Raw genomic sequence first — 27,761 nt, 5'->3', positions numbered from 1 at the left:
TTTCAGAAAACTTTGTATCCACTAACATGAGCTCCAGAGCTTCTCAAGGCTCTTCTGAGAGATCATCAATGATAATATCATCAATGATAATAACTGTGCAGAAAGGGTTAACATAGCAAGCCTGAGGCTGCTGTCCTTAGAAAGGCTTGCTTGTACTCTGCGAGGCCGAGGTGGGCAGATCACAAGGTCAGGAGTTCGAGACCAGCCTGGCCAATATGGTGAAACCCCCGTCCCTACTAAAAATACAAAATTAGCTGGGTGAGGTGGCGGGCACCTGTAGTCCCAGCGACTCAGGAGGCTGAGTCAAGAGAATCGCTTGAACCCGGGAGGCGGAGGTTGCAGTGAGCTGAGATCACACCACTGCACTCCAGCCTGGGCGACAGAGCAAGACTCCGTCTCAAGAAGAAAAAGAAAAAAGAAAGGCTTGCTTGCAACGTTGGCAGTGTTCCCATGGTTCCCTAACTGGTAAGGATGGTTTACTGTGCCTAGACTGTTTGCACAAACAATGCAGTTTATGCAGAATATTTGCTTTCCTTCCAGGAGCCTGGAAATTTGGTTCATGCTAGGCAGAGGGTCCCTATATGACCAGTCCCCAATAAAAATCTTGGGCACTGTGCCTCTAGCAAGCTTTCCTGGGAAACAACATTTTACACACGTCATCACAATTCAGTGCTGGAAGAATTAAGCGTGTCCTGTGAGACCCTACTGGGAGGGGACTCTTAGACAATTGTGTCTGGCCTCAGACTTCACTCCATGTGCTTTTTCCCTTTTTTGACTTTGCTTTGTATCTTTTCACTGTAATACATTTTAGCTGTCAGCACAACTACATACTGAGCCCTATGAGTCCTTTCAGAGTATTACTGGACATGCAGGTGAGATGGTCTTGGGGATTACCCCCCAAAACAGTAATTTAGATACTGCATAATAAAATGTGTCAACCCACATCCAGCCAGTTTTAATTTCTAATAAATTACAGATATAACCCACATCAACAAAAGCTCTGTGCAGTTCTCGGTAACAGTATAATAGGGCCCCGAGACCAAAAGTTTGAGAACCACTATTTTAGTGTGACAAACTAATTGTAACATGTAGAGGAGACTGATCAACAGGATGTTACATGAATAACAATGGAAGGAACTAAGGAAGTTAGAGCAGGGTCAATTCTCCTACCACCCACAACCTACATGCAGAGAAGAGCGTACTTAGAGGAGATAGATAGGTATGTTCAAATAGTTCAAGGGTTGTCCCCCAGAAGAGAGAATAGAACAATTATGTGCAATCAAGATAAATGTCTTGATAGCATGATATTTTTGGGCCATAATATTAGGAAAAAACTGCAAGAATGAGCTCTTCCTCTTCCCTTCCATTCTGTTCCTGAGCAATCCAATCTAAAAACCAATAGGTACCTAGAGCAAGGTAGATATCCTCGCTGGCCAGAAGGTAAGGGTCGGGGACCTGGGGGCTTGGGGTTCGGCATAAGGAGTCAGTCTGAACAGGCTGAAGAGAGCATCGGTGCAGGCACGTCCCAGCACAGGAGTGAGAACACCAGTGAGTGAGCAGGGCACGCATGCAGGGGTGATATGGCCAGGTGTGATGAGGCAAGAGCCCAGGGACGTAAGAAGAGTGTCCACATTTGGGACTGCCTGACTTTGGGCGGGGGGGAGAGCAGGAACAGCGTGACACAGCCTCCACGGGGACAGAAAGCTTGGTGCAGGATGGAAACTCAGGCTGGGTGAGGAGGAGGTCCATTGCATGGGGGCAGTCTGGTGGTCTCAGGGCCCAAACAGGGTAAGGAGGGCATCCACATTGGAGGAGCAATGTGGAGTGGGCTATGAGATCCCAACAGAAGTGAGAAGGGCATCCAGGAAGGGCAGTGGCCTCGTGCGGGGACTCAGTGGGGGAATCAGAGCTCCTGCGTAGTAAGGGAGACAGACCCTACCTCACTGGGCTGTTATTAGGATTAAATGGATAAAACGCATACAGCATATGAGCCCAGAGTAAGCACAATCCCAGCGTTTGCTATTATTAATATGCATAAAGGGACTGGCACAGCGCCAAACACACAATACTCAACAAATGGCTGTTTATTAAAGGATCACACTATCACATCACATCCTACATATCTCATCTACAGACAGCAGCTACTGTCTGGATGCTAAGCAGATTTATTTAGAAAAATTAACTTAACCATAACCACTTAACACCTACATCCCTTTCAGGAATTCTGTTTTTTCACCTAGACCTCCTAATTTGCTCTTCTTGTTTAGTTTCTGTTAACTTTTCCTTTCGTGTTACTTTAAACTCTCTACTTCCTTTCATACTGACCCCTCCTTCAAGATCTTCTAATTCACATAGTAGCACAAAACCCAAGCATCACCTCAGAAACACACCTAGGTCGGTGAAAAGAGCTTGAACAGACTCACTGAGTCTACAGCCATTTCTCCACATCAGTACACACAGAATAACTTGGTATGTGTTTTATTTTTCATACCTGTCCTCGTTTTGGTGCATGCAGGTATATCCCCAGGTATAGTCCCATGGCGGGGGAATAAGCAAGCCGTAATTTGTGTCCAGTTCCAGCAGTGAGCCGAAGGTCTTTCTTCACAGGGACATACTCCAGCATGTCAGCTACCATTAGGCACATTTGCTCCTGTCCAAGAAAATAGTTAATAGGTGATATTCAAGGGATCTTCAGGCCAGAAGAACATACCTTTTGAAAGGATGGACCTTTCATTATATCTACCGCTGTATCTAGTTTATCTGCTAAAAGATCTTACAGGTTTTTGTTTTAAAAGGGCTAACACAGGCTGGGCGCAGTGGCTCAGGTGTGTAATCCCAGCACTTTGGGAGGCCAAGGTGGGTGGATAACCTGAGGTCAGGAGTTCGAGACCAGCCTGGCCAACATAGTGAAACTCCATCTCTACTAAAAAATACAAAAATTAGGCCGGGCGCGGTGGCTCACGCTTGTAATCCCAGCACTTTGGGAGGCCGAGGCGGGCGGATCACGAGGTCAGGAGATCGAGACCACAGTGAAACCCCGTCTCTACTAAAAATACAAAAAAATTAGCCGGGCGTGGTGGCGGGCGCCTGTAGTCCCAGCTACTCGGAGAGGGAACCCGGGAGGCGGAGCTTGCAGTGAGCCGAGATTGCGCCACTGCACTCCAGCCTGGGCGACAGAGAAAAAAAATACAAAAATTAGCCAGGTGCAGTGGTGCATGCCTGTTATCCCAGCTACTTGGGAAGCTGAGGCAGGAGAATCACTTGAACCTGGGAGGCGGAGGTTGCAGTGAGGTGAGACTGCACCATTGCATTCCAGCCTGAGTGACAAAGCGAAACTCTGTTTCGGGGGAAAATAAAAAGGGGGAGGGAGGGGCTAACATGAAAAACATCTCTTCAGTCTGAAATATAAGATCAGACTTATGGCCGGGTGCGGTGGCTCACGCTTGTAATCCCAGCACTTTGGGAGGCCGAGGCGGGCGGATCACGAGGTCAGGAGATCGAGACAACGGTGAAACCCCGTCTCTACTAAAAATACAAAAAAATTAGCCGGGCGTAGTGGCGGGCGCCTGTAGTCCCAGCTACTCGGAGAGGCTGAGGCAGGAGAATGGCGTGAACCCGGGAGGCGGAGCTTGCAGTGAGCCGAGATTGCGCCACTGCACTCCAGCCTGGGCGACAGAGCGAGACTCCGTCTCAAAAAAAAAAAAAAAAAAAAAGATCAGACTTATATAAAATATAAGCTGTATTTTTTTAGATGAATCTTGAAAACCATTTTACCAACTGTTGCTCTTAAATAAAGGTCCAGTCTGGGTAACATGGCAAAACCCCGTCTCTACAAAAAATACAAAAATTAGCCAGGTGTGGTAGCGTGCCCCTGTAGTCCCAGCTATTTGAGCAGCTGAGGTGGAGAATCGCTTGAGCCTGGGAGGTGGAGGCTGCGGTGAGCTATATTCATGCCACTGTACTCCAGCCTGGGTGACAAAGTGAGACTGTCTCAAAAAATTAAAAAATTAAAAAAAAGTGAAAGGTATACTTTGTACTACTCTTCCAGTGTTCCTGTTAGGTTGATAAGTTTTCCAAATAAAAAGACAGTAAGTTAGGAGGAAAATATATGCAAAATAAAGCTAAATGAAACTGTCTGAATCTGGAAGTGACCAATAATTTCCAAACCAATTGATCTAATAATCTTTAAGAGAAACAGCAAAATTTATTTCAATTCTCATGATTCACAATCCTGTTTCAACTTACAGCAACTATAAATGTAGCACTTACCTTGTAAGACCACATTCGTAGTTTATGATCCTGACACAGAGCAAAGATGAAGGCATCATGCTCCACACAATGAACAGCAAGACTGAGGGGACGATCTGAAGGTGACTGGTCACCCCTAAAACATAAGACCCAGTTTTAGAGTTTTACTGCTGCAAAGAATCTGATCATTAGAATTTGCAATTCAAGAAATATAACAAAATTATAAATGTACACTCTTAGCAGAAGGACCAAGAGCTTAGATGCTGGTATAAGACAACTACATTTCTATTTGGTTTATCACCAATTATTGTAATAAAATTTAAAAGGCTCTACATAACAATGGAAGACTGTTTCCTTTCATATTGTTTTCCTGTAACCATCAAAAACTTTCTACTTCTAATAATTTTACACGAAACTGGATTTGGGTAAGTCAGGGCAGAGCACTGAACTGGATATTGTGAGAATATAAACAGGCCGATTTATGCTGACAAGGCATCCAATTGCAGATGAAAGGGACTCGGGAGTGTGGCTTTCCTCAGGTGGAATTTAATGTTATTCTGACTGTTCTCCTTTCCAGTATAATGTTTGCCTTGGAATAAGACTGGAAACAATAACTGCCGACCAGTGCAAAAAGATTAAATTCTTGGGCCCTTTGATTTACCTGCCAGACACCACTCACCTGATAGCTGTTGGCATCCAGCCTGTAAGCAATCGTTGCATTACTGAACTCTGTTTCAGTTCCACAACTGACACCATACCTGCAATGACATCCAGGGCACCTCTTGAACACACTTAGAGAAACCCAAAGGCAAGAATGATGTAACCATAAACAAGGTCTTCATAATAGGCAACAGACTTCTGTATTTCTGTATTAACAAAGTTTTAGGATGTAACTTTCCTACATATATCACACCTAAAATATTTTGAATCATTATTAGATCCATAAAAATAGCATTTTTATACTTCTCGTGGAAATTTTTGCCTTTTACAGACAGTAACCCACATTGCCACCCAGCAGAATCACTTCATTCTTTCTAAAACAATCACTAGGTACCTTTCATGTGCCAGGCACAGTTTTAGATGGTGGTGACATAGCAGTAAACAAAACAAATTTTAAAACTCCTGTCCTCATGGAACTTATATTCCTTTGGGGGAAGGGGAGAAGCAGAGACAGTTAAATTAAGTAGAATGGTAGTAAGTCAGAAAAATAAGACACAAAAGGAGTACAGAGAGTGCCAGGATATAGGGAGGGCAGGCAGGGGCACTGCAATTTTGAAAAGGATGGTCAGGGAAGGCCTCAACGAGGTGACATTGAGTAAAGACCTAAAGGAGCTGAGGGAATGAGCCAAGCTAGTAGCTGACAATACCAAACAAATGCCTTGAAGTAGGGGTGTTCCTGGCATATTCAAGGAATTGCAAGAAGGCATGTGGCTGGTGAAGAGGAGGGGGAAGAGTGAGCAGATGAAGTTAGAGACAGCAGTGGGTCACTCTAGGCCAGTGTAAGGACTCTGGGTTTATCCAGCATAACATGATATATTTGAAACCCAACTTGGGTCATGTTGGCCAGGTGCGGTGGCTCACGCCTGTAATCCCAGCACTTGGGAGGCTGAGGCAGGCGGATCACTTGAGGTCAGGAGTTCGAGACCAGCCTAGTCAATGTGGCAAAACGCTGTCTCTACTAAAAATTCAAAAATTAGCCAGGTGTGGTGGTGGGCACCTGTAATCCCGCTATTCGGGAGGCTGAGACACAAGAATCACTTGAACCTGGGGGGCAGAGGTTGCAGTGAGCCAAGATGGAACCACTGCATTCCAGCCTGGATGATAGTGAGACTCTGTCTCAAAAGAAAGAAAGGAGGCCAGGCGCAGTGGTTCAAGCCTGTAAGCCCAACACTTTGGGAGGCTGAGGTGGGCAGATCACAAGGTCAGGAGTTCGAGACCAGCCTGGCCAACATGGTGAAACCCTGTCTCTACTAAAAATACAAAAATTAGCCGGGCATGGTGGCAAATGCCTGTAATCCCAGCTGCTCAGGAGACTGAGGCAGGAGAATTGCTTGAACCCAGGAGGTGGAGGTTGCAGTGAGCTGAGATCGTGCCACTGTACTCCAGCCTGGGCGACAGAGAGAAATTCCATCTCAAAAAGAAAAAAAGAAAAGTTGCGTCATGTCACTGCACTACATAAAGGACGGTTTTACACAGTGCAGTGACATGACCCAACTTTGGTTTTCTTTTTTGAGATGGAGTTTCGCTCTTGTTGCCCAGGCTGGAGTGCAATGGCACGATCTTGGCTTATCGCAACCTCTGCCTCTTGGGTTCAAGTGATTCTCTTGCCTCAGCCTCCCAAGTAGCTGGGATTACAGGCATGGGCCACCACGCCCAGCTAATTTTGTATGTTTAGTAGAGACAGGGTTTCTCCATGTTGGTCAGGCTGGTCTCAAACTCCCAACCTCAGGTGACTCGCCTGCCTTGGCCTCCCAGAGTGCTGGGATTACAGGCGTGAGCCACAGCACCCAGCCCTTGGGTTTTAAATATATCAGTCCACCTAAGAAGTTTCTGAAGAGGGTTAAGGACAGATCTGGGGAGATATATAGAAAGCTAAACAATAATGCAGGCAAGACACAGTGGCAACTTGGTGCAGGGTATTTAATGTCTTTGTTTCAATTAATTTAATTATAATGTTACACTGCCTCCATCTCAGGGCAGACAATTAGGCAACTCATCTCTACTACAGGATTTAGAACAGGCTGTCTTATACTTGTCTATTTTGTTTTTCCATGCTCCAATATGCTTTATAGTTCCTTATCCACTGTATAAAAGTAAAGCATTAGGGACTCATTAGGCAAGCCATAATGAACGACCAGTTCCGGGGCAATAGAGATGCAATCCCTGCATTGGATGACGAGGATGAACTTTTCAGGTCTGTTTCAATGTTAACATTCCTTGTTAAAAGTTAAATCCATGCTCAGTTCCCATTCTTACCAGGTATGTCATAAGGAGGTAGCTTAAGAACAAAGATTCCCCCAGAAGCACATGGTAAGGCAAACAGGGCCTCCCCATCACTGCTAAGCCAGGCTGTTGAGGCGGTGGAATTAGGAGATATTCCAGGTACTGCTGGAATTAACTGATAGTTGCAAGGATCTGTGAAATCAACTTTTCCAATGTCAGTGAATATTGACTGCATCTGACTTTCAACTACCAACTCCTGTTGAGTAATTAAAAAGAAAACTCTATTAAACCAAAATAACCAGAATTTTGCTCAGTTCCTCTCTATTGCTAAAAAAGTTTTTAAAGTAAAAAACTGTCAAGTTTAGGAAGACAGCTATTCTTTTTAATGAAAACTAATTCTCAACTTAAAATGTATGCCTGATCATTTTAAATGGTAGCTATCAAAGTATGCTTGGTGAGGGATAACGAGAATCCAAATTTCCTTCCATTCCAAAAGATACCGCTTCAGCACTAAATTTGTGACACCTAGAGTAATCTGGGAAATAAAAGATATTGCACTTAGCCAACTTACACTCCTATACATCCGGGAGGGGTGTGGTAAAAGTAACCTGTGAACTGTTTGATTGGTTAACATCAAGATTATCACATGATTCTGAGTCTCGGAGACATAAACCCCTCCAGGTAAAACACTGCAATTTTGGAATTTTAGGCGAACGGCATTATTCAACAGATTTATGTCCAGTGACTCCTCCATCAGCTCCAACGTATCTCCAGAGGTCTTCCTGTTGAAAAAGAGACATTTGTTTGAAAAGTTTATGCTTTTCTTTCTCACTGACTGTTGCACTGAAATATATGAGAACGGTGTCCAAGTGAACTCACCAAATTTGAAAATTTTGGATAAACAGATTTGGACCACTTTTGCATTCCAAATCACATTATGTACATTTATAAAAAACAGCATAACAAAATTCAAATTTCATTGTGATTCTGTTACACAGAGACATTTCCAAACTCGATAGGCCATTTATTTAGGACAATATTTTATGCAATTAAACTCTACTACAGTAAAAATTAACACCATACCCCGGCCACTGCTTGTAGTGGAATGTGGCCTCCATATATATACTATAGCATCAAACAAAACTGACCTTAATAATTGCGGTTATTTCCTGTTTCTATTACTTCTTAACCTGCGATAGCATGCGTGCGCACACATATACACACACATAGCATGCGTGCGCACACATATATATACACACACACACAGAATAGCAATTTTATACATGCGCTTACATGTATGTGCAAAAATATTACTAAAATAAATATTTTAATATAAAAATACCTTCGCAAATTGAACACACCAGGGTTAGTTTCTATACTGATAAGCTATTCTAACTTTTTATTATTACTCCTCAAAAGGAGCTTATTTATTTTTTTCTTTTTTCCCCCACCCTCCCCAAAAGGAGCTTGTTTATTAATCCCAGCTGAGGAGCGAGGAGCCACTGGCAGCCACAGATCTCACCGCTGCACAGGGTTTTTAGAACTTCAGCCATAAAAATGGGCAGAATTTTCCCTGATCATATTGGTGGTACCTGTCCATTTTCTTATGCAAATTGTGATACAATCCTGACCAACCGCTCAGAATTCATTTCCACTTGGTTCACAGGCGCCACTGGCACAGCATTTCTTTTTAATAAGGTAGTGAACCTGCAGTACAATGAAGCTCAAGATTGGGTCATGCTCACTGGCCGCCACATGGTTCGACATGTGAGGTGAAAAACTGCAGTAGCAAACTGGGATGGATCTATGAGTTTGCCACCGAAGACAGCCAGTGTTACAAGGAAGGCCATGTGATCCTGGAACGTGCTCTAGTTCAAGAGATTGAGGGCTCTAAGGAGCATGTACCATCTGATAACTTTTTGGTTTTTTTTTTTTTTTTTTTTGAGACAGGGTCTCACTCTGTCAGGCTGGGTGCAATGGTGCAATCATAGCTCACTACAGCCTCGAACTCCTGGGCTCAGGCAATCCTCCCACCTCAGCCTCCTCAGCAGCTGGGACTACAGGTGTGCACTACCACACCTGGCTAATTTTTGTAGTTTTTAGTAGAGATGGGGTTTCACCATGTTGGCCAGGCTGATCTTGAACTCCTGACCTCAAGTGATCCACCCACCTCAGCCTCCGAAAGGGCTGGGATTACAGACTATCTGATAACTCTTGAAGAAAAAGAGATAAATCCATCTTTTCCCAGGTCTTCTTTGCTGAAAACAAAAATCTACTTACATATATCGTCACCTTAGCATCACAGTCAGATTCATGAATGGTGGAACAAGAGGTTGTGAGAATCTAAGATGGAACCTTTTTTTTTAAGTTTTGTATTTTCCATCCAATAGCAGTGTGTACAGAGAATATGATGCAGATGCTGTTAATTTTCTCCCCTGTGTTTACACCCTGAGGCAGAAGAATCTACCTGCAGCTACATGGTAGACTATGTAAGAAAAAAACCGGGGCTGTTAGAGAGGAAAGTGCTTTATGTAAATTTTGAAAGGAAAATATGTCAGAAGTATAGTTCTTAAACTCACTTGGGCTCGTTTTAAACCTTTTTTTTTTTAACTCAGTTATTTCACTTGATTTACTAGCAGCAGAGAAGAGATCCACATCAGTGCCCAGCGCTAAAGACTCAGTGTTAGCATGGCTTGTGCTGGCCAATGTGCCATTTTCTTGTTGGAATTGAACCGTAGCACTAGAGCCCATTCTTCCTTGTCAGCCTTGACACAAAGATGTCACCATTTCTAATTATTTGTCACTACATAATCAGTGTTGATTGGAAACTTCTTCTGAAATGGGGCAGAACTGCTGTCTTTTTCCATTAACTTAAGCATAGTAATATAAATAAATAATTGGGAAAAAAATTAAAAAGGAGCTTGTATTAACAATGATGGTAAGTTCTGCGAGTGTAGCGATAGCCCCTATGTTCTTACAGCCCAAGTACTAATACTTTTCCTCTAGGTAAAGTATGTGCGTATACACTTGGATATCTTTCGACCCAGCAAAGTGCCTAGGACGGAGCTGGCATTCAATGCATGCTTTTGATAAAATGCATGCAAACTAAAAACAAAAACAAAAACTTTATTCAAATTCAAGTTGCAACAGAGGAGATAAAGCATTTTGCCCAAGGCCATGAGGTCTGACTTTAAATTCAGATTTAAACTCTTAACAACCCTCCATCCAATGTCTACCAGACTCAGCACAGAAGCTGTCATGTTGCTTTACTCTAACAAGGATATTTCTTCCTTTTGACTTCTAGGTATTTGTCATCGTTAAAAATCACTATTTACTTGTCCATGTCCTTGACTCGATCTGTCAAAGCCTGTTGCTTTCCTCTTCCTGACTCTGCTCCTTCTCTTCCATCTCTATGATTAATCTAGTAGCCACTTTGTGAACTACTGCAGGTTTATCCTTAGTACCTCTTCCTCAGCAGCACCAGCTGATACTTGGTGATTGTCAAAGGAGGTGGCTCTACTTCTTCCTGGGGTCACATCTTTCCTAGAGTGATGAACTCCTTCTTGCAGAACAAACCAAGATTAAAAATTTAACCAACTAGTTTTATTTTTCCTCTTTTTAAATTTTTATTTTTTTAGAGGTGGGGTCTCACTATGTTGCCCAGGCTGGTCTTGAACTCCTGGGCTCAAGTGATCGTCCCGCCTCAGTCTCCTAAAGTGCTGGGGTTACAGACATGAGCCACCATGTCCAGCTAGTTTATTTTTCTTGACTTCCAGCTCTTAGTTTTATCGGCTTTGCTCCTCTCAAGTAAATATATTCTTACATTTTATTAAAATTATTCTAGGCCGGGCGCGGTGGCTCACGCCTATAATCCCAGCACTTTGGGAGGCCAAGGAGGGCGGATGATGAGGTCAGGGGATCGAGACCATCCTGGCTAACACAGTGAAACCCCGTCTCTACTAAAAATACAAAAAAAATTAGCTAGGCATGGTGGCAGGTGCCTATAGTCCCAGCTACTCGGGAGGCTGAGGCAGGAGAACCGCTTGAACCCGGGAGGCGGAGCTTGCAGTGAGCTGAGATCACGCCACTACACTCCAGCCTGATTAAAAAAAAAAAAAAAATATATATATATATATATAATATATATTCTGATATGTTTTTTCAAAATCTCTTTTAATTAACTTCCTTTTTTCAAGTAGTTTTCTAAAGTATTTTTCCTCTCCCTCCATTTTTTGAGACAGGGTCTTGCTCTGTCACCCATGCTGGAGTACAGCAGCACCATCTCGACTCACTACAACCTCCACCTACCAGGCTCAAGTGATCCTGCTACCTCAGCCTCCCAAGTAGCTGGGATTACAGGTGGGACTATGGGCTCACACCATCATGTTCAGCTATTTTTCAAATGTTTTATATAGGGCCCCACTGTGTTAACCACACTGGTCTTGAACTTCTGGGCTCAAGTGATCTTCCTGCCTCAGCCTCCCAAAAGTGAGCCATCACACCAGGCCTTCTTTCCTTCCTTTTTAGTGAATGTTCCCTTGACTAATGGGAGGAGAAATCTTACCCAAAAAGTATCCCACCACAAATTCTTCTTTTACTGAAACTCAGCCTTTACTCCCAGAACTGTCATCTTTGACATATGTAACTATATTGGTTGCTTTTGATTCAGTTGACTGTTTTATCTTACCCATAACTGAGGAGAAAAAATATCTATGTTATGAATAAACCCAGGCTTTTCTTTTCATAGAGCTAAAAGAGTTTTTTTGTTTGTTTTTTGAGACTGAGTCTTGCTCTGTCGCGCAGGCTGGAGTGCAGTGGTGCGATCTGGGCTCACTGCAACCCCACCTCCCGGGTTCAAGCAATTCTTCTGCCTCAGCCTCCTGACAATCTGGGATTACAGGTGCCCGCCATCACACCTGGCTAATTTTTGTATTTTTAGTAGAGACAGAGTTTCACCATGTTGGCCAGGCTGCTCTTGAACTTCTGACCTCAAGCGATCTACCTGCCTCGGCCTCCCAAACTGCTGGGATTACAGGTGTGAGCCACCATGCCTGGCCCTCTTACTTGATCTCTTAGCAGCATTCCACATACGTGACCTTGCCTTCCTTTTTAAAGTCTCTTCTCATGAATCCTATGATACTACCCTCTCCCAGTTTTCCTCCCACATTCCTGTCCATTTCTTCCCCTTCTCCTTGACCTGACCCCTATATGCTAGATGTCCTCAAACTTTGATCCTGGATCATCTTCTCTCACTGTACACTTTCTCCCAAGCACATCTTATCTACTCCTAAGGATGTAAGTACCTTTTCAGCACTCATCATTTCCCAGAGCTACTTTGCTTCTGGTAACTCATGGCATCAGCACAATTTTCTGGATCCTCAACCTCACCTCTGAATAATTCCTTCGCTTTCCTGCCTTATGGTTAAAGTTGGATCCTGGATCTCCCGTGAGGACAGTGACCCCAGAGTTTTCTCTACCATATGCCCTTTGGGGTGGGGCCTCAAGGACAACATACAGATGCCCTGTTCCCCACTGGCATTCTAGGCCACTGTTCCTCCTCTGCTACCCGAATCACTCAGCTCTGAAGCTCATGGAATCAGATACCACCTGCTACCCATGCTCACTGCAGTTGATTTTAGCTCCTGGCCCACTGTCACTCTCTCCCACACTACTCTTGCCATAATTCTTAATGATTTCAATATCAGGGCCAGGTACGGTGGCTCATGCCTATGATCCCAGCATTTTGGGAGGCCAAGACAGGAGGATTTCTTCAGCCCAGGAGTACGAGATCAACCTGGGCAATACGGCAAAACCCTATCTCTACAAAATAAAAAAATTAGCCAGGCATGGTGATGCCCGCCTGTAATCTCAGCCACTTGGGAGGCTGAGATGGGAGGATCGATTGAGCCTAGGAGTTAAGGCTGCAGTAGGCCATGACTGTGCTATTGTACTCCAGCCTGGGTGACAGAGTGAAACTCTGACTCTCAAAAAAAACAAAAAACAAATGAATAAACAATATCCAATTATCCTAACACTCCACCTTCTCAGTTCCCCAAATTCCTTTCCTCTAGTGATTGCTCTCAACTGCATCTACTAGGTCGTTCCCAACTGCACGGATACATTATTATATTTTCTCTGTTCCTCCCTTGCTCTCTGGCTGCCGTGTCATTTCTCTGCTTCCCTTACAGCAATACACCCTGGAAGGGCTATTCTATACTCACAATTCCTCTCCTCCCTTTCTCTCTTGAACCCACTCCACTGAGGCTTCTGTATGACTACTGCAGCAATTCCTGACCAGGTCATCAATGACCTCATGACCCAAAGGCCAATTTTCGTTTCTCATCTTGCCTGGCTTAAATGCAACACTGACAGTTTTTCACTCTCCTCCTCCTTGAAACATTTCCCTTAGCTTCTGGGACGCCACGTTCTTTGTTCAACTCTCACTTCAGTTACTCCTTCTTGGGCTCCTTTGTTAGTTCGTCATTTTTCTAAATGTTGGCGTGCCCCAGGGTTCAGTCCCAGACCGCTCTACTCAAGTGGCTCTCAACTGGGGGCGATTCTTCCTCATTCACCAGGATATTAAGCAATATCTAGAGATATTTTTGGTTATTGTAACTGGGGTAGAAGTGGCAGTATAGATGTGCTATTGGTATGCAGAGGGTAGAGGCCAGGAATGCTGTTTCTGTTTAACACCCTATAGCGTACAGGACAGCCTCCTACAATGAAGACTTAGCTGACAATAATAGTGCAGAAGGTGAAAAATCCTGATTTATTCTCACTTTCTAGGTGATCTCATTCAGTAGAACAGCTTTAAGCACGATCTAATGCCAACAATTTCACAATCTGTATCGTCAGCCCAACTTCTCCACTCAACTCCTGACTACTGTTCTCAACACTCACTTGTATATCTAACAGGCATCTCAGATTACACCTGTCCAAAACAGAACTCCTGGACTCACTGAACCTGAAGAAAACAAAAGTACCTGCTTCACCTATACTTCTTTCCATTGCAATTAATAACATCCCCCTAACTTCCAATTGCTTAAGCCAAAAATCTAGGGCTCACCTGTGACTCTTTTCTTTCTGTATACTCCCCATCCAATGCAACAGTAATTCTAACAAATTCACCTTGAAAACATATCCACAATCAGAACATTTCTCACTGCCTCTGTCACTACCACCCTGATCTAAGCCACCATCATGTCTGAATTGTGGCACCAGCCTCCTAACTGGTCTCCCTGCACACACCCTTTCCCCCACCACGCTCTGTTCTCAGGACAGCAGTCAAAGCAATCCTTTAGAAGCCCAGATCTTAGATCACGTCATTCCTCCACTTTAACCTTCCACAGCTTCTTCTCATCTTACTCAGAGCAAAAGCCGAAGCTTAAAATAACCAACAAAGCCCTGATCTGGCCCTCAGCTATCTCTTTCTTATTATTCTACCCTTTGTTCACTCAGCTGCAGACTCCTGGCTCCTTTCCACTCTTTGAACACAACAAGCTCCTGTTTCAGGGTTCTTTGCACTTTTTATTCCGTTTTCTTGGAAGGCTCCACCTGAAATACTCATTCCCTAGATATCCTTTCTTCTGCTCAAATGTCAACTTACCCCTGGCTCTTGCCCAACCACCTACATAAAACATTAACTCCCACAGGTATTCCTCTTCCCTCTTAAGCTGTTCCCTTTTCCCTATTCCATTTATCAACTGACAAACTGTCAGACGCATGTGAACCAGAACAACTCCATCTTGAATAGGAGTTGGGTAGAATGAGACTGAAACCTACTGGGATGCATTCCCAGACAGTTAAGGCATTCTAAGTCACAGGATGAGATAGGAGGTCAGCACAAAATACAGATCATAAAGACCCTGCTGATAAAACAGGTTGCAATAAAGGAGCCAGCCAAAACTCACCAAAACCAAAATGGCGACAAGGGTGACCTCCAGTGGTCCTCACTGCTACACTCCCATCAACGCCATGACAGTTTACATTACAGTTGCCATGGCAACATCAGGACGTTACCCTATATGGTCTAAAAAGTGGAGGCATGAATAATCCACACCTGTTTAGCATATCATCAAGAAATAACCATAAAAATGGGCAACCAGCAGCCCTCGGGGCTACTCTATGGAGTAGCCATTCTTTTATTTACATTTTTTTTTGAGATGCAGTTTTGCTCTTGTTGCCCAGGCTGGAGTGCAATGGTGTGATCTCAGCTCACTGCACCCTCCACCTCCTGGGTTCAAGCTATTCTCCTGCCTCAGCCTCTCAAGTAGCTGGGATTACAGGCATGTGCCACCATGCCCAGCTAATTTTGTATTTTTAGTAGAGACAGGGTTTCACCATGGTCAGGCTGGTCTCGAACTCCTGACCTCAGGTGATCCACCTGCCTCGGCCTCCTAAAGTACTGGGATTACAGGTGTGAGCCACCATGCCTGGCCTCCTTTACTTTCTTAATAAACTTGCTTTCACTCTGCACTGCAGACTTGCCCTGAATTCTTTCTTGTGCGAGATCCAAGAACCCTCCCTGGGGGTCTGGATCGGCACCCTTTTCCTGTAACAAAACTGCATGTACTTGGGATTTTTTGGTTATTGTTGTTGTTGCCTATCTTCCTCCATGAGAGTAGGGACTTTGTTTTGTTCCCTGCTATATCCCTATTCCCTAAAAACGGACTGAAATACATTAGGCAAGCAAATTTTCTTTCTTTCTTCCTGTTTTTTTTTAAAAGAGATGGGGTCTTACCCTTTTTCCCACCTGGAGTGCAGTGGCATGATCGGATCCTCCCGCCTCAGCCTCCTGAGTAGTTAAGATGAAAGGCACACGCCACTCTGCCTGGCTTATTTTAAAAAATCAGGCTGGACACGGTGGCTCACGCCTGTAATCCTAGCAAGTTGGGAGGCCGAAAACGGGGCACTGCTTGAGTCCGGCAGTTCAAGACCAGCCTGGACAACAAGGCAAAACCCCATCTCTACAAAAACAAATAGAAAAATTAGCTGGGCATGGTGGTGCATACCTGTAATTCCAGCTACTTGGGAGGCTGAGGTGGGAGGGTCACTTGAACCTAGGAGGCGGAGATTGCAGTGAGCCATAATTGCACCAATGCACTACAGCCTGGACAACGGAGCCAGACTGTCTCTCAAAAAGAAAAAAAAAAAAAGCAGAAAGAAGAAAAAAATTTTTTTTGTAGAAATGGGGTCTTGAACTCCTGGCCTCAAGAGATACTCCCACCTCAGCCCCCCAAAGTGCTGGGATTACAGGTGTGAGCCACTGTGCCCAGCCAAAATATTTAATTAAATGAAATTTGTATCTCTAACATAAAGTCTCTCTTTTGAGCCTTAGACCTGTAAACTTCAGTGCCTACTTGACATTTCCAAAGGGCTGCTCCCCAGGTACTTCAAATTTACTATGTCCAATAGAATTATTCATATCTTTCCAAAATCCATCTTCTATGTATCTCTGTAAATGGCAACCCCTCCCCACTCACATCTGGTTAGTCACAGGAGACACCAGGGAGCTGTCCTTGTTCTCTCCTTTTCTTTTACCATCTCTTACCCCATATTCAATCCACCACCAAGTCCTAGTGAATCTATCTTCCAAAGGTATCTTGAATCCATCTACTTTTCTATTTCTAGTCATTCCCACAATTGAGCCACCAGCAACCCTTACTTGGGCCATGATAAAAGCAAAATTTTTTTTGTATTATACCCATCTAATCCAAATCCACTTTCCACAAAGTAGACTGAGATCTTCTAAAAATACATTTAAAAAAATTTAGATTCAGGGGTACATGTGCAGGTTTGTTACATGAGTATATTGTGTGTATATTCCTATATACATGAGGTTTGGGCTTCTAATGATCCTGCTTCCCAAGTTGTGAACACAGTATCCGATAGGTTTTCCAACCTTTGCTCCCCTCCCTCCCTCCTTTTGGGATCCCCAGTGTTAACTGTTCCCATCCAAAGGTCCGAGTCCTGCCTACCTCTCCAGCCTCAGTATCTCACCTCACTTTCTGTTTTACCCACTGCACTTAAGCCACACAGATCTTTGGTCAGTTCCAAACCCGCCACATTCTTTCCACTTCATGACCTTTGCATATGGTGATCCTACTTGCTGGACTCCTCTCTGTCCACTCCCCATGCCTGGCTAACCTCGTGTCCTTTAGATCTCAGGTTAACTGTGAATTCCTTAAAGGCTTTCCCTGCCCCACTAATTACATTTGGTTCTTTTATTAGCCTCTCATAACCCCTATATTTTTCCTCTAGGGCAAGTTTTCCTCCACAAAATTTCCCCATGAAAAGTGGGTCCACATCTATTCTGACATTGCTACAACGTCTTGCATGATGAAAATGGCAGTTTTGTTCATTTCGTCCTGGTACCTAGCACAATGCCTGACATATTGAAGCTCGAACATATTTGTACGATGAAGGAAGCTGTAAAGCACTATAAAAACATAACAGGTTCATGTTTAAAACTGGTCTTATGGGCTTTATCCCCCTAAGCTACATTCCCTCTGCTTCTGGTGTTGCTTGGTGTATGTGTGTGGGGGGGGGGAGGGGGGAGGTATCTCTTCTAGAACCCTGTGTCTCAGTTTTCCCGATTCTGATACGAACTGAAAAAACAATCTTTCTCTTTCCCTAAGTGTCAATTACCGCTTCTAGAATAGCACTTTGGGTACAGCGACGAAAATTTATACAACAAACTCTCCCTTCCAGGGGAGTTTGGCGAACCATAGCACTTACCAATGAATGAACCTGTTTCTGGTTACGGAGAACAACTTGCCACTCTCCACATAATAAAAGCCTCCCGCGCTCTCACTGTATTTTACGGCGCCAGCCACGGCATTTGCAGTCCCTGCAAAAATCAACGTGGTCAGCCTGCACACGCGTCTTCTGAGAAATGACAGGGACTAAGGGAGCTGACAAAGCAGAGGGTGACAGACTGACAACCCATACAAAAAAAAGAGGAAAACATCGGACATCAAGGGATCTCTGATCCCGGGGCCAGAGGCATGTGGACTCAGGAGGATGAACCAGGGAGTCAGGGACCCTGGGACCCATGAGAGGAGCCCGAGGGGACAGATCGGATCGCACCCTCCCTGGCCATTTCCGTACCAATGCTGTAGACTGTGAATTCCCGAAAGTGCCTCGGCCTTTCGCGCTCAGCTCCGCTCAGCTCCACGAAGCTCCGTTCCAGGGCTCCCGCCGCCGCCATCTTCCCGCCGTCGCCGCGATGCCCGACGGGACAAAGGCAGGGCCGCGCGGTCGCCGTCACTTCCGGGGGTGAGACGGGCGGAGCTGCAGACAGGTGAAGCATCCCGGGAGCAGAAAGGCGGCTCCGGCCCTTCACTGCGGGGCTTCCACCGGGAGAATGAGGGTGGGCAGCGAGGAATCCAGAAGAGAAGGGGCAGGGGAGGCAGACTCTACCTGCGGGAACCTTCCAGTGGCCGGCTGGAACGCCTCCGGAGGGCGGGGCCCTTTTCTCAGCGGCCGCAGGGCAGGGGGCGGGGCCGGGTTTGTTTCTGTTCCTAAAATGCGGGACTCAGTCTCCCAGGAGGGGCGAGGTCCGGGGAGTCCCGGCCTTTCGGCGTCCTTGTCGGATCCCGGGTTTATGGTCACCTCTCCCTCGGTTAGGGTGTCCGTCTGTAAATCTTTGGCGATCCTCCCTTCGCTCTTCAGTGGCGACACTTGGGATGGCGGGGTGAGGAAGGGGTAGTGAGGGAAAGGCCTTTGGTTCTGGTCTTTTTTCCCCCCAAGAGACTATATTCGTGTATTCCTGTATAATGAAACGTAATGTGGTAAACCTTGGTGCTGCCACTTGCTGAGGTTACCTGAGTGCTACTCACTTGGATACGTGAAAGGAATTTGCCATTCATTCCACCCGTGATCTTGCACTTGGCTGTCAATGCAGTAAGGGCCCATAGTGGGTGTTTAGAAGATATTGTGGGAGTAGATGTTCAAAATCGAGGAAAATGCTAATCTCCAGCGGGGAAGGTTTTGTTCCTTAGTGATAGCCAACGCTTGTTAAGCACTTCTGTTACCAGTGACCACAACCATTCCGTGTCATTCTCCGTTTCATTTATCTGGTTCCGACCATCATTTTCTATCCACTTCACTCTCTCTGGGACACCAACTTTGGCAGTGCAGTCCCCTCATTCTACCTGGAATCCATTGTTCTACAAAATGTTCACTGTCCCTCACTTCTTTGGTGTTTCTTTCTTAGCCTGAATACCATTAAATTACTTCATTGCCTAACTCTCTTCATCGGTAAAAACTACAACTTCGACTACATTCAAATCTGTAGCTGAACATGACTGGAGAAAACTATACACCCGGGTCAGGCGTGGTGGCTCGCGCCTGTGATCCCAGCACTTTGGGAGGCCACGGCGTGAGGATCACCTGAGGTCAGGAGTTCGAGACCAGCCTGGCCAACATGGTGAAACCCTGTCTCTACCAAAAATAGAAAAATTAGCCGGGCGTGGTGGCTCATGCCTGTAATCCCAGCACTCTGGGAGGCACAGGTGGGTGGATCACGAGGTAAGGAGTTTGAGACCAACCTGGCCAACATGGTGAAACCCTGTCTCTACTAAAGATACAAAAAATTAGCCGGGCGTGGTGGTGCACGCCTGTAATTCCAGCTACTCGGGAGGCTGAGGCAGGAGAATCGCTTGAACCTGGGAGGCGGAGGTTGCAGCGAGCCAAGATGGCGCCACTGCACTCCAACCTGGGTGACAGAGCGAGACTGTCTCAAAAAAAAAAGAAAGAAAAAAAGAAAAATTAGCTGGGCATGATGGTACGCTCATGTAATTCTGGCTACTGGGGAGGCTGAGGCAGGAGAATCGCTTGAACCCGGGAGGTGGAGGTTACAGTGAGCCAAGATCGCGTCGTTGCACTCCAGCCTGGGCAACAAGAGCGAAACTCCGTCTCAAAAAAAAAAAAAGAAAGAAAAAAGAAAAGAAAGGAAACAGACAGAAAACTATACACCCATACTGACATGCCTCCCTCTAACTCCATCAGGACCATATACCTTGAGTGGGCCTATAATGCTCCCCAGCAAACACATTGTATTTACCTTCTCCATTTACTGTTCTAAATGAGTATTTCATAACTCCTATAACCTCCATTGCCTCCTTTGTCATCCTGACTCTCAGCTTGCTTCTTCATTTAGAAAATTAAAGCAATCAGAGGCTGAGATGGAAGGATAGCTTGAGGCTAGGAGTTCAAGACAAGCCTGGGCAACATACCCCGATCTCTAATAAAATTTTTTTAAAAATTAGCCAGGCATAGTGGTGTGCCTCTGTAGTCCCAGCTATAGGAGGATTTCTTGAGCCTAGGAGTTGGAGGATACAGTGAGCTACAATCCTGCCACTGTGCTCCAGCATGGCCAGAAAGAGACCCATCTGGAAAGAAGGAAGGAGGAAGGGAGGACTTCCTCTACAATGACATCTCCCCACCTACCAGCATCTGTAACCACATATTGTTGACTTCCCTTCCTGTTACTATAAACTGTCTCTGAGCTTATGCAGAGACAACCTTTCTGCTTCCTTAGAACACCTGCTCAAGGACATCATTCCAGCAATTCAATTATTTCCATTTTCAGTCTTTTTCCCTTTTTACTTAGTACTGTATGTACTAAGCATACAAACATTCCCTCGACCTCCACTCTCTGCAGCTACTACTCCATATCTCTTCTCCTCTCACCCACAGCAAAACTCAAGAGTGTTTTAATTCCTTCTCTCTCATTCTTTTATTTTTATTTATTTATTGAGATGGAGTTTCGCTATTGTTGGCCAGGCTGGAGTGCAATGGCACGATCTCGGCTCACTGCAACCTCTGCCTCCTGGGTTCAAGTGATTCTCCTGCCTCAGCCTCCCAAGTAGCTGGGATTACAGGCGTACGCTGCCCTGCCTGGGTAAATTTTTTTTGTATTTTTAGTAGAGACAGGGTTTCACCATGTTGGTCAGGCTGGTCTCGAACTCCTTACCTCAAGTGATCCACTTGCCTCGGCCTCCCAAAGTGCTGGGATTCCAGGCGTGAGCCACTGCGTCTGGCCTCATTAAATCCATGTTTTTCAGGCTTTTACTCCTACTGTGTTGCTGAAACTGCTTCTTTCCAGGTTATCAATGGCATCCACATTACCTATCTAATACTAAACTGCTATTTCTTTTTTCTGACACAGAATCTTGCTCTGTTATCCAGGCTGGGGTGCAGTGATGTGATCCCAGCTCATTGCAGCCTCAAACTCCTGGGCTGAGGTGATCCTCCTGCCTCAGCCTCTCAAGTAGCTGGGGCCACAGGCTTGTGCCACCATGCCCTGCTACATTTTTTATTTTTATTTTTTGTAGAGACAGGGTCTTCCTATGTTGCACAGGCTGGTCTCAAACTCCAGGCCTGAAGCGATCCTCCTGCCTCTGCCTCCCAAAGTGCTGGGATTGTAGGCGTGAGCCACAGCGCCTGGCCCGAACTGTTATTTCTAAGCTTATTTGACTTCTTGTAGAATTTGACCAATTGCTTGCTCCTTCCTCGTGGAAACACATTCTTCATGTGGCATCAAGGACGCCACTCTCTTGATTCTACCTATTTCACTAACCGTTCCTTTTCAGACTCCTTTCCTAGATGCTCCTCTTTTCCCCAACCTCTTGATGTTGGAATGTCCAGAGTTCAGTTCTTGGTCCTTTCCATCTACAAACACTCCCCTGAGAATCTCACCCAGTCTTCTGGCTTTAAATACTACACTGTTATATGCCGATCATCCCCAAATGTATACCTCCAGTCTAAGCTTCTCCCCCGAAGTCCAGGTTTATGTATTCAACTGCCTATTTTGTATCTTAGATTTAACATGTCTGAAACTGAAGTCCTAACCTCTCTCCCCGCACTTACTTTCTCCATCTCAGTTACCAGCACTGTCCCAGTTGCTCAGCCTCCCGAGTAGCTGGGATTACAGGTGTGAGCCACCACGCCTGGCTTATTTGTTTGTATGTTTAGTAGAGATGAGGTTTCACCGTGTTAGCCAGGATAGTCTCAATCTCCTGACCTCATGATCTGCCTGCCTCGGCCTCCCAAAGTGCTGGGATTACAGGTGTGAGCCACTGCGCCTGGCCACACTTCAACTGTTATTGTTTACAAATTCGTGGTTATCCAAGTTATAACTGCGCATGACACTGATGCGCCACAGTAGAGAGAACTATTCCGAAGACTGATTATTTCCACTTTCACGTCTAGAGGTCAGACCTCTTTTGCCAAGTTCTCAGCCTTTATATTCAGTTGCCTCCTTGATGCCCCTTGGATTTCCCCTGGACATCTCAAATTCAGCATATCCAAAATGTTACCCCTCTCTATATACTCTCACCATATACTCTCACATGTAGTCTATATCTGTGTGGACATCACCACTGTGGCCCAGTCTAGAAATCTAGTAATTACCCGGACTTTTCTCTTTTAATCCCAACAGCCAAGTCTCATATATCCGTATGGCCAAAGAAAGATGGCCACAAACTCTTTGACATTGTTCCCATCCAGAAGTGTAGCCTTCTTTGTCCCCTCCCCTTAAATCTGGAGGGTTCTGTAACTGCTCTAAGGAATATAATACAGCAAAAGTGACGCTGTGCCAGCCTAGCTTAAGAGCGCCTACATCTCTCTTGGAAGACTGGCTATAGGGGAAGCAAGCTGCCATGTAAGAAATTTGGCTATGCCAGGGCCATCCTAGGCAGATTGCAGGGAGAGACCACACACAGAGACTCTAATGCTACTTGAAGTGAGAGATGCCTGGTAAGTCCCCAGGTCCCAGATGTTTTGTAGAGCAGAGATGAGTCATCACCACTGAACCCTGTCCAAATTGCATATTAATGAGCTAAATACATGATTGTTATTTTTATTTTTATTTAATTTAATTAATTTATTTATTTATTTTGAGACAGAATCTCACTCTGTCGCCCAGGCTGGAGTGCAGTGGCACAATCTTGGCTCACTGCAACCTCCAGCTCCTGGGTTCAAGTAGAGATGGGGTTTTACCATGTTGGCCAGGCTGGTCTCGAACTCCTGACCTCAAGTAATCCACCCATCTCAGCCTCCCAAAGTGCTAAGATTACAGGCATGAGCCACCGCGCCCGGCCTCAACGTACATATTTAATCTAGTAATGTTTTTTCATTTTTTTCTCAGAAAAAAATGTTAAATTGATGAGGCATCTTTCAGTTTTATAGGAATCTAGGAATTATGTTTTTTGACAGTGAACACTTTTTAGCTTTGGATCATTGTCTTATCTCCAACATCCGTCAGAATTTCGGGAACTTCATGTTACCTAATAAATGTTTGAGGAATAATTAAATGAATAAATAAGTGCATATATGCATTTTTGGAAAACTCAAATACCCTTTGAATTATTAATGTTCTAGGGGATGGTTATAACATAAATTGAATCATATTGCCATCTAGTGGTTAGGTAGTGACTTCGTTTAGAAAGAAAATGCAGAATGTTACCAATATTGTGCAGCAAGTTTTATTTAAATGCTTTTTTTTTTTTCAGATGGAGTCTCGCTCTGTTGCTCACGCTGGAGTGAAGTGGCGCGATCTCTGCTCACTGCAACCTCTACCTCCCAGGTTCAAGCGATTCTCCTGCCTCAGTCTCCTGAGTAGCTGGGATTCCAGGCACGCACCACCACACCTGGCTAATTTTTGTACTTTTAGTTAGAGATAGGGTTTCACCGTGTTGGTCAGGCTGGTCTTGAACATCCGACCTCGTGATCCGCCCGCCTCGGCCTCCCAAAGTGCTGGGATTCCCAAAGGCGTGAGCCACCGTGCCCGGACTTTTTCTTTCTTTTTTTTTTTGAGACGGAGTCTCGCTCTGTCACCCGGGCTAGAGTGCAGTGGGGCATGATCTTAGCTCACTGCAACCTCTGCCTCCTGAGTACCTGGGATTACAGGTGCCCGACACCATGCCCGGCTAATTGTTGTATTTTTAGTAGAAACAGGGTTTCACCATCTTGGCCAGGCTGGTCTCGAACTCCTGACCTCGTGATCCACCCGCTTCGGCCTCCCAAAGTCTGGGATTACAGGTGTGAGCCACTGTGCCTAGCTAAACAATACTGTTAATTGAAGTTTAAGCAGATTTTCATAACCAACTTGATAGCTACTCCTTGAAAGAAGAATTTGGTGGTTTAAACAAGTGTGGGAAATGATGATAAATAAAGTTAAACATATTTCTTTCTTGAAGAACTTTTCAAAGACATTAATATAATAGCTTCGTGAAGTTACAAGAAGGCCTTATGCATGATATGCTTTCCAGACTCTTTGACATACAGAATACTCTTTTCAAGGAGCAACTCATTGGACCATTGTTCTTTGAGAATATATTTTGGAAAACATGGCTTTACTGTCATTTTGCCCATCTGTTAAAAATATCAGCTGGGCACGGTGGGTCACACCTATAATCCCAGCATTTTGGGAGGCTGAAGCAGGAGGATTGGTTGAGCCCAGGAGTTTGAGACCACCCTGGGCAACATAGTGAGACTCCATCTCTACAAAAAAAAAAAAAAAAATTATCCAAGTATGGTAGTGTACACCTGTAGTTTCAGCTACTTGGGAGGCTGGGGCAGGAGGATCCCTTGAGCCCAGAAGTTCAAGGTTATAATGAGCTATGACTGTGCCACTGCACTCCAGCCTGAGTGACAGAGCGAGACTCTGTTTCTAAAAGAAAAAGCAAAATTGTGGAGTAAATGAAGTATGTCAGTGACTTCTCAATTCCGTTTTCAGTATTCTTTCTACCCACTTAGAAAACCACCATGACTTTAGACTCCTGGGCCTTTGAGGGGCCCTTCTGAAAGCCCAGGCCTCCCACCCAGACTTGATCCTCCTGTGCTTTGGACTTAGCCTTGGGAACTATACACCCTGGATTGTTTTCACCTTTCAGGTAATATTTTCTATAAATTTCTCTTTTTTTACTTTTTTTTTTTTTTTTTTTTTCTGAGACAGGGTCTCACTCTGTCGCCCAGGCTGGAGTGTAGTGGCCTGATCTCTGCTCACTGCAACCTCCGCCTCCCAGGTTCAAGTGATTCTCGTGCTTCAGCCTCCCAAGTAGCTGGGACTACAGGCGTGCACCACCACGCCCAGCTAATTTTCATATTTTTAGTAGAGATGGGGTTTCACCATGTTGGCCAGGCTGGTCTCAAACTCCTGACCTCAGGTGATCCTCCCATCTTGGCCTCCCAAAGTATTGGAATTACAGGTGTGAGCCACCATGCCCGGCCTTTTTAAAATTTTTAAAAAATTTTTTGAGACAGAATCTCACTCTGTCACGCAGGCTGGAATATAAGGTGCAGTCTTGGCTCATTGCAACCTCCACCTCCCAGGTTCAAACAGTTCTCATGCCTCAGCCTCCTAGTAGCTGGGATTTCAGGCACGTACCTCTAACAACATTTTTGTATTTTTAGTAGAGACAGGGTTTCACCTTGTTGGCCAGGCTGGTCTTGAACTCCTGACCTCAGGTGATCCACCCTCCTTGGCCTCCCAAAGTGCTGGGATTACAGGCATGAGCCACCACGCCTGGCCAATATTAGTCTTAAAAAACAAGGTGGGCCAGGCATGGTCTCGCCATGTTAGCCAGGCTGGTCTCGAACTCGAGATGGGCACAGGAGTTTGAGACAAGCCTGGGCAACATGGCAAAACCCCATCTCTACAAAAAGTACAAAAATTAACCAGGTGTGGTGGTACACGCCTGTAGTATCAGCTACTCTGGAGGCTGAGGTGGGAGGGAGGATGACCTGAGCCCAGGGAGGTTGAGGCTGCAGTGAGCTAGCTGAGATCACATCACTGGGCAAGAGACCCTGTTTAAAAAAAAAAAAAAATCAACATCAAAAGTTGATCCATTTGCATGTATAGAGTCCAAAAGTGCTTTTTTTTTAGACAGGGTCTCACTGTTACCCAGGATGGAGTGCAGTGGCATGATCGTGGCTCGCTGCAACCTCTGCCTCCCGGGTTCAAGTGATTCTCCTGCCTCAGCCTCCCAAGTAGCTGGGATTACAGGCACGCGCCACCACACCCGGCTCATTGTTTTGTATTTTTAGTAAAGACAGGGTTTTACCATGTTGGTCAGGCTGGTCTTGAACTCCTGACCTCAAGTGATCTGCCTGCCTTGGCCTCCCAAAGTGCTGGCATTACAGGTGTGAGCCACTGCACCTGGCCTCAGAAGTGCTTTTTAATATAAAAGTGTACAGTACAATTAAGAGGATAGAAATTCAGATTTGAGTAGAGATTCTCACCTATATCTAGACCCTCTTGAAGTTGCACCCACTTCAAACCCTCCCTTCTCATTCGGTTCTGTCTTAAAACCTCAGGGCTATCACTTCCTTTGTTGCTGCAGGATCATGGGCAATGCCAATCAACGTGCTCAGGTCTTTTTTTTGTTTTGTTTTGTTTTTTGTTTTTTGTTTTTTTTTTTGAGACGGAGTCTCGCTCTGTCGCCCAGGCTGGAGTGCAGTGGCGCAACCTCGGCTCACTGCAAGCTCCGCCTCCCGGGTTCACGCCATTCTCCTGCCTCAGCCTCTCCGAGTAGCTGGGACTACAGGTGCCCGCCACCACGCCCGGCTAATTTTTTGTATTTTTAGTAGAGACGGGGTTTCACCGTGGTCTCGATCTCCTGACCTCGTGATCCACCCGCCTCGGCCTCCCAAAGTGCTGGGATTACAAGCGTGAGCCACCGCGCCCAGTCAACGTGCTCAGGTCTTTATGTCTTTCTCTGCAAAATAATGATGGCAATAAATATCAGTTGAGAGATTTTTGCAGTCTGTTTCATTCTTTTCTCTTTTCATCTGCTCCTGAGAGATTTTTTAAAATATCCTTCTCCTGTGCTACCCCTACAAAGAATAAAAATCTTCAAATCATAAAAATAGGATGAGTTTTTAGAGGTATCACTCCTTCCTCATTTTGCCTGCCAAGTTTCGATTTGGTGCAGGTGCTGAAAGATGTTTATAGGCAAGTAAAATAAGTCACTTCCACATCTCAGAGCAAGGATGCTCAGTGACCCGAGGAGGGGTTAGAACTTTGATGAGAGGCTCCAGTTTGAGGTCAGAGGCCAGTGCTTTTCCAAACCCCCGGACTTTAGTCTTGTTTTGGCTTGCATTTGTCACTGCCCAAATCTTGCAAGAATTTCTGGAAATTAAATTAGTCAAAATGTGTGACTACAATTTCAGAGCTGGCAAAGCCTCTGTAGGCAGCCACAGGTCCACACCCAGTGATTGTTTATATTTCTCTCGCATCCTCCAGGATCTTGCTTACGCACCAGTTTCTCTTGAGTAACGGTGTGTGGAGCCAAGTCAGTAACGGTAATGTTCCTTGTCTGCCTCCTTGGGCTGGTCCTGACGCTGGCCTCGACAATGCCAGGCTTGGGAACTATTTGTTTCTGAATTCCAGCCAAGAAGTCTAACAATCCTCTCTTTTCCTTTCCATTGCCCTCTTCTTCCTTACTAATGCCAAGTCTGGGATTTTCCTTGTCTAAAGACCACAGGGGCAAGGAAATGAACTTTCTTGGGATAGCACAGACCACTTAACAGAAAATGTGCCCTTTGTTCTCATTCAAATGCCT

At 45.1% G+C, this 27,761-nt stretch overlaps 1 protein-coding gene and 1 pseudogene across 2 annotated transcripts in view; one reads left to right on the top strand and one right to left on the bottom strand.

The window, feature by feature from the left end:
* Window positions 1-18,603, bottom strand: part of NUP160 (nucleoporin 160) — a 66,236-nt gene extending 47,633 nt beyond the window's left edge. The window contains exons 1-7 of one of the 2 annotated variants that reach the window (XM_032165928.2): window positions 18,301-18,603; window positions 17,929-18,040; window positions 7,763-7,973; window positions 7,225-7,447; window positions 4,928-5,006; window positions 4,270-4,384; window positions 2,492-2,650 (exon numbers count right to left, since the gene is read on the bottom strand). In XM_032165928.2, coding sequence (XP_032021819.1) covers window positions 2,492-2,650; window positions 4,270-4,384; window positions 4,928-5,006; window positions 7,225-7,447; window positions 7,763-7,973; window positions 17,929-18,040; window positions 18,301-18,502 — 1,101 coding nt within the window. In that variant the 5' untranslated portion in view covers window positions 18,503-18,603. The remainder of the gene's footprint in view (window positions 1-2,491; window positions 2,651-4,269; window positions 4,385-4,927; window positions 5,007-7,224; window positions 7,448-7,762; window positions 7,974-17,928; window positions 18,041-18,300) is intronic. The other variant, XM_058447016.1, reaches the window with a different exon arrangement.
* Window positions 8,749-17,589, top strand: LOC116476252 (protein yippee-like 5; annotated as a pseudogene).
* Window positions 18,604-27,761: the final 9,158 nt, after the last annotated feature.

This window comes from Hylobates moloch, unplaced genomic scaffold (assembly GCF_009828535.3).
Source record: "Hylobates moloch isolate HMO894 unplaced genomic scaffold, HMol_V3 SCAFFOLD_11, whole genome shotgun sequence".
NCBI lineage: Eukaryota > Metazoa > Chordata > Mammalia > Primates > Hylobatidae > Hylobates > Hylobates moloch.
Note: the sequence above shows the minus strand (reverse complement) of the source record. Positions and strands in the feature narration are given on the sequence as shown.